The sequence below is a fragment of the Schistosoma mansoni genome, chromosome W (genome assembly GCF_000237925.1).
Source record: "Schistosoma mansoni strain Puerto Rico chromosome W, complete genome".
Lineage (NCBI taxonomy): Eukaryota > Metazoa > Platyhelminthes > Trematoda > Strigeidida > Schistosomatidae > Schistosoma > Schistosoma mansoni.
The window spans coordinates 17,985,093-17,993,018 of NC_031502.1; the positions used below are offsets into that span (position 1 = coordinate 17,985,093).

Below are 7,926 nucleotides of genomic sequence, written 5' to 3' on the forward strand. Positions count from 1 at the left end.
GTACGTACTGAGTTGTACGTTGTAACTGACTGAATGTAGAAATACTTTTAGAAAGGTCATTTTTGAAATTTACCCTTATTTGAAGAATGTAACTCATCAGTTGGTAAATTAAAAGTAATAATGTTTCATATAAACTTTTGTTCGCATACAACTACACCTCCCGATGAAAATGGCTAACTAGACTGTGTATAGTGCAGCTTTTTGTTTCAATCATCCAAATAAATTACATACTTAAAAACCTACGAGGATTTATCGTTATTTTACAAATAAAACCATAAGTCTTTCTCAGGACAGTAGTACAATAAAGTATCTTTTGTGAACATATATGGTTGATAAGCTAAATGGCTAAGCATATGAATCGATCCATTTACGTCAAATGATAAGCATATGTCAAGTTACTTACAATTTATCTCGAAAATTTATTTTGATAATGTTAATTATAGGGTTTTATTTGTATTTTCTTTAAAGTTTGATAGATAGCGTACAGAAGAATGACTCTATGGAAAAAAAATACATAGAAACAAATTCCTAAAGAACTTATGATGATCAGTTCATGTCTACAAAATAGGCTTCAAATAAGTTTCATCGAAACTCCCGACGGCTTTCATTTATTAAATAAAGCATTTTATTTGAAAATAAAACAACCAAGCACTCATAACATCTACACTGTGGATACCAGTAATAAGCTATGTAATTTGTTTTTAAAAAAGACTATTGAGTAGAATCGATAGCTCAAATCTGCTCTGAACTGTCCTTTGGAAAGTTAAATGCAAGGCGGCAACATATAAAATTCAGGCTAAAGTAGCAAACCATTCAAACACTAACTCATTTGGACATCAGTGAACGACATTAACTGTAAATTGAGCCATATATACATATATATTTCATTGTGTAAATTAATAAGGAATAAACAGTTAATTACAGGCAGCTATTCAAAAAACATAAAATAACTAAAATATACTTTCATATAATTATAAAACCAGAGAATTCCTTGACGTAAATTTTGTGACGTTTACTTCCCACAATAACTAAATACTTATCAGTAATAAGTACTAGGTTAATAATTTCCAATAGCTGGCAATACTTAAAACATATTAGATTCTAAACTACTTCCTTAAGTAGTCGAATTTCTCTACACTTGCGAGACAGTTATATCACTGTATACCACTAAAATAAAAGTAAATCACATGAAATGATACTACACAGTTATTGAGTGATAAATATATCCTAACTCCAACGTAATAGATTTGAATTTAAAAAAAAACTGTAAAATAATCGTTTTTATAAACTAGTGAAATATATGAACAAGTGCGTTAGTAGCATATCGATAAAGTAAAAGATATGAAAAAGTAAAATGAGTATACTTTATCGAGCTGCAGGCAGTAGGGTTAATGAAACCATTGACTAAATATGGTGTACGGATTTTCTACAAATATAAAATAATCAAAGCAAAACAAAAACAAACGCAAGATTAAAATCAAAATGATAAACCAATAAAAAGAGTCTATAAATTTTGTTTTAGAAATATACGAAATAAAGAAATAATTATGGTGAGTGCACTGAATATATATATATATATATATATATATCCTTTATGTGCATTGATATGGTAGCAAGGGGTGTAAAACCACTGATATCAAGCTAGTCAACATGATACAAATGGTACATATATGTAGTGATAACAAGAGTCTTGAATAAAACAAACTATTTTTGTAGGATGAACTAGGACTGGAAAAAATCATCATCCACTCCAACACATATATCTGAGAAGAAGCTGGGATCAAATAACGCTAGATTTGTTTGTGTTTCAACACTGTTCAACCACAATTCTATATCTTCATCAATTGTTTGAGTTTGATTGTGAGTGAAATCTACATTCGCTGACCAATCATGCTGTGTTGTTGTTTCCACAGTGTTCAAATTACAATATTGTGAATTATCACAGGAAGTTGGTACAGTATTAGTTTGCACAGAAGTTTTGATAGATGATGTAGATGAAGAGCATTGTAACATTGGATCCGTCGAACCAGGTAAATCATAACCGGAATAATTTACCACATTAACACAAGCCTGAGTACCAGAATCTGTTGTTGTATCCATGTTTAATATTTCCATAACTTTAAAAGAAACAAATAATATGAGACAGAAACTAAAATACATAGAATTGTGACTCAAAAAAACAATATATCTGATAGTATAGGACAGAGGAAACAATTAATATAAGACAGTAAACATTTTACAGTATGTATACCTAAAAATTCTCATGAAACAAGCTTTCGAAAACCGCTACGTACTTTGCTCTGTTAATGAAAAACAACTCAGACTCAAGACCACTTTACATTTTCCATACTTGATTGAAGGTGTTGCTTCTATTCAGACAGGTTTACAATCCATTTATCTTACAAACCAGTCAGCTGAAAAGGGATAGATGTTGATGTATACAATCCCAAATACAGTAAAACCTCATTAGAGAAATTAGCGTAGAAATAAGTTGTTGACGTTAAACACATATGGTGTACTTATTACAATTTTCGAATGTTCCGCGGGATAATGAATTTCCATACAGGCAGTAGATTTATCATGTAGAACATTACAATCACCGCCAAAAAGGAAGAAATAGGATCAAGTAGTGGAAAGTAGAGTTAACAGATTAAGTGAAGTATATAATATCAAAACGATGAAGACATGAATGTAATTAATAAAGTACTTGGCTGGTTTCTTTCGAAATAGTGAATTATTAGTATTATTATATCATATATCCTATTCAAATAACATAATCAGTTTTAGAATTTTATTACCAGTCATTTAACAGGATAGTTTAGTAGGACCTCCAATATAGGATGCAAAAATAACAAACAGACTATCGTGAAATCTTAGTAGAAAGCCAAGAATTTACAGTGGTTTTAATAGCTCTCATACTAAATGATCCTGAAAAACTCATCTAAGCGAACTACGAACAAAATGTGGCACAAAAGTTGATTAAAAGTAAACTAAAAACGTCTACCCAACGCCCAGAAGTAGGCAAAAAGATCAAGAACTATAAATCCCGAGGATAACAGATAACAATAAAAACATTTTTAAGCTTATCAGCGATGTGGCTCACGAAGTCAATACTTAGTGGAACGACTGAGGAAAAAGAGGATCCAGTTGTCCACCATTTGAAGCATTTTCATGAGGTGGAAATATCAAGTGAACAACACTAATTTCGGGCGTACAGTATACGTTAAATCTGTCGATGGGGTGGTGAATTTTCATTGACCGGAGAGGTTAAGTGTTAACTATACCCAGCTATAACCCACTCAGATGCGCTATCCTGGTTAAAGTAAGAGCTGAAAATATAATACCAACACTTACGAGGAGATTGGCTGTCTGAAATTTTTGCTTCATTCAACAAACGATGTAAAGTTTGGCATGCAGTACTTAAATGAGTTCCAAGTGAAACAGTACTTTGCAACATAGGAGGAGGTGGTGTTTCAAGCATTCTGCTTGGAGTATAGTAAGTACTACGATCGGAATGAGGATAGTCAGTAGCAATTTCAGCATTTAAATTTTCCATAACATCGGTTTGCATAGCAGCGTTTTCACGTAATGGTAGTAACCGCGCTTGAATTTCCTGATCCATTACACTATTTGAGCACCCAGTAAGAGAGGTGTAGTTGCTCGACTGAACGGAGTTCTTGGCTGGCTTTATTGATGAAGAGTGATGTTCATTGAGTGGACCCAACGTTATCTGTTTGGTCTCGTAAGACAGCTTTCGTTCTTGTCTAACTTCGTAGTTGTCTGAACATTACAAAAGCATAACAAAGAAAGAGACTTTTAAAGACTATCAAAACGATAAAATAAGAAAATATCTAATCAAACAGCACATTACCACCCCAAAAGGGAAAGAAGTTAAACACTTCCAGTCCAGACATAAATACACTGGAGATGATTGCTTTTAATGAACGAGTCTTTATGGCAACTGTGCGACCGAGGAGTATGGATAATAATGAAACCACAAAATAGTTTAAATTACACACCAAATAAACGGGGTGGGAACGCAAAACTGAACATTTATGAGATCGTGACGCTGAGATACCATCAATGTTTGTAATAATAAGATCTAACTTTAATTTTTATAAAGAACCGTTTGCTATGAATTGGGTATTAATGGATTTGATTAGGACTTACCACATACTGTACTTGACTGAGGAAGATTGGCTTCTACTGCAGCATTACAGAAGAGACCACCAATGAATGAACTGATGTCATCCTCATCGGTACATGTGTTAACAGACACAAGTTCATGTGTCTGGAGTGTATGAGAGCATGGTTGTGATACAGTGTTCGGCGTATATAACTGTTCAGTTTGTGTTGAGGCCTCCAAGGAAGAATTGCTTACAGGGACTGTGTGAACACTGCAGAAATTTCCTAAATTTGGTTTTAAAACCACTGACGTATCGCTCGAATTTATTGCAGACTCCGAGAGATTAACCTTAAAGTGCAGAAAGATATGCAGAAATTAAATTTAATAAAGTGGATTAACAATAATAACTGAAACACTTTAACACTTTAAATCAGTAGTTAAAGCTGAAATAACGTTACTCCTACAAAAGCCACTCTAAACTTTATGCTAGTCCTCAGACGCCACATGAGAAGAGTTTTTTGTCTTACTAGAATAGGATACCACCATAAATGACTGGAAAAGTATTAAAAGATAGTAAGCTTAACATAACAGGAGTAACTGAGCCCCCAACAAGCACCGAAATAAAGAATAGATCTTTGTAAACAGCCTGGCCTCGACTCAAGAAAGGTAAAACAAAGAAACCGCAGTCAACAACAGTCAAACGGAAGCAGAGGAATTCAAGGCACATGCTGAATGTACAGAAGCAAACAAACGATTGAAAAGGGTTACTAGAGCTGACAAACGGAAATATGCAGAAAACCTGGCAACCATAACAGAAAAAACTGCAAGAGAAGAAAATACAGAATGACTGCATGGTGCAGCCAAAAGTATTGCAGGGAGACATGGCACACCAGAGTGGCAAGTTAGGAATAAAAAGGAAACTCGGTGACTGAGGATCGAAAGTGGGGGCACAAGCGGACAGAGCACTTTGAAAAACTCTTGAACAAACCAGCACCACTGAACCTACCGGACATTGAAGTAACACACACAGATCACTCTATTGACGATATCCCACCAACAACAGAAGAAACTAGCATAGCCGTCAGACAAACCAAGAGTGGGGAAGTGGCAGGACCAAACGGGATATCAACTGATGCACCAAATTCAGAGACAGAGCTAGCTACGAAGATGCTCAACATTCTCTTAAGAAAGATTTGAGGGGGAGAACAAGTACTGGCGGACTGGGAGGAAGGATACCTTACCAAGATTTAAGTAAGTGAGAGAACTACAGAGGCGTTACACTGCCATCAGTACAAGGCACAGTCTCCATACAGTGTTGTTGAACCGAGTGAGAGATCTAGCAGACGCCCAACTTCGAGACAACTAGACTGGTTTTCGTAAGGATCGACCATGTACCGACCAAGTCACAACATCATGGATCAATATTGAACAATCCATTGAATGGAACTCATCACCATATATCGACTTCACTGACCATGAGAAATATTTTATGCAAATGAGAATTAGTTAATAAATCCTTACAATACGAAACGTGTATATCCTTAGAATTTTAATTGTTTGACAACAAAAGGGTGGAATAAGAAGCATCAAGTAATTTATATCTTACCTGGAAATTTGGATTCTGAAAAATTTGTGTTGAAATTGTACGAAGAGCCGAAAGAGCGCTTGTATATAAAAAATTCATATTCAAACACCCCAAAGCATTGTTTACATTTTCTACATTCACATCACTTACGTTAGGTACAGGAACTGGTACAATAAGAAGTGGAAGAATTAATGGGCCACATGATCCACTAGGAGGGATAGGATTACGTGTAACACGCAAGCTTGGAATTGATGTATGCTTCGAAGGAGATCTGTTTGGAGTATTTTCGACTTTAGGAATGGAATTAAGAGATAAAGTGTTACTGTGTCCACTTCTTCGGTAATGCTGAAGTAAGTGCTTTTTACTTGAATAAGACCTGAAACAAACTGAACAAGAATATGTTGCTCCACATAGTTTTTGATGATAGGCATGATATGAGGGAGTAGGGAAGAAATGATTACATTTGTTACACTGGTAACTTTTCTGCATATGAACATGCTGGTAATGCTATGATATAAGAACATATTAATCAATAATTTAAGTATACCTGCTTTAATCTCCAGTAAGTGCTGAATCCACCGCCTGAACCAATATTGTGTTTACATGTAGCCATAGGGCAATGATAGATATAACTAACATTATACCTTTGCTTGGAATAAAATGCCACGTCTTTTGCATTCTGAAATAACAATACACATTAGCAGACGTAGACTAATGTTCTACCTTCATGATCTTATGAGTTTTAATCTGATGAGCCCGCAAGTTAGCTTTGGTTTTCACTTTGATTCCACATAACTCGCAAACATAAGTTGGTAATGGTAATTCTGTTAGTTCTGATTCTGAAATAACTACATGCAAAACGTTCGATTCTGTAATAGGAAAATTATTGACTTCTTGGTCGTTGTCCTTAGATTCCGAAGGGAAAGAATGATAAACCTCACATGTCCCCATAATCTAACAGAGCAACGGAACAGCAAAGGTCACAAGTTAGGAACCATAAAATAATTTGCCATAGTCTGCCTCAAGTGATCATTTAATTTTTTATTAGTGTGAACGAGATTATGAGTTTCCTTAAACCAGAGAGAACATAAGTAGACAAAATTTTACAAATGTCAGTCAACAGTTATTCACAAGATGCTTTTATCTCTTCTCAATCAATTTCTTACTATCTTTTACTTGGAACCCCTTAAAATTTTTCAACATCAGTAGAAAAAAGCTTATGCAACACAATCAAATATTTAGCGATCAAATGCTAGGCAGAAAGGGTGGATAAACTATTTACTCACTTTCCTGAATGCAAAAGTTCTTACGAACGTACATCCACTTCTTCAAAGCGGAAAATAAATACTGGAAATGGACGAAACTCGGGATGATTTGATAAAGTAGTAGCAACCGACTTAAAGTAGGTTGGCTTGCCATGCTTTGAGTCGTAGCCATGCGGGAGCTACAGATAAACCACACACTAGGTGCTGATGGGAAGAGTTGCCATCTTATGTTGCTATATTTCGTATTATCACAAAAACCGTACAAGTGCTTATAAACAGCTGTTCATACATTTATTTATTTGAACACATAAATATTGGTACAAGGAAGCACCAGATACATATGCGCCGCACAAATCTCATTTGATTTGTGTGAGGGCTGTGATACTGCCCAGGTGCCCAAACTGAAGCTGTTCATACAAGATGCTCAAGATCCAGTGGTTAGAGAGCACCAGTAATAATCTGCTGTAGCAGAGAAAAAATCAGCTTCTAGTCGAGGGGGGAATCAGGGAAAGACTCTGGAGGTGGATAAGACACTGAGGAAACCACCAAACTACACAAAACAAGACCCGACATGGAATCCTCAAGACGGAAGAAAAAGGTGAAGACCACAGGACACGTGACGCTGAGAATCAAAGGCAAATATTAAGACCATGAATAGCATTTGGCAACAATTGTGAATGAAAGCCCAGGATATAGTTAGTTAAGAATCTCTAGTTGATGGCATAAGCCGTACGACGAATAAATAGTTGAGACGACCTCTGGCTGACTTGAGAGTGAGACCCACCTCCCATTGTGCTGGATTTAAAGAGGCTTTCCACAGCATTATATGTAATAACTCCAAACTTAATACATCAGTTGGCTAACTCAAAACCGAGCAACACGAAAAACACTAAACTACACATAGTATGACCACTGCGACAAAAAGGGAGGAATGTCACACCATTTCCCCT

At 35.5% G+C, this 7,926-nt stretch overlaps 1 protein-coding gene across 1 annotated transcript; it reads right to left on the minus strand.

The window, feature by feature from the left end:
• Positions 1 to 1,532: 1,532 nt before the first annotated feature.
• Smp_093920 (hypothetical protein) lies at positions 1,533 to 6,662 on the minus strand (the record flags this gene model as incomplete). The annotated part of the gene is made up of 6 exons (XM_018788836.1): positions 1,533 to 2,117; positions 3,355 to 3,780; positions 4,171 to 4,474; positions 5,733 to 6,218; positions 6,259 to 6,390; positions 6,435 to 6,662. The coding sequence occupies 6 exons, from the start codon at positions 6,660 to 6,662 to the stop codon at positions 1,723 to 1,725; spliced, it is 1,971 nt and encodes a 656-aa protein (XP_018654339.1). The 3' UTR covers positions 1,533 to 1,722.
• Between the last annotated feature and the right edge of the window lie 1,264 nt (positions 6,663 to 7,926).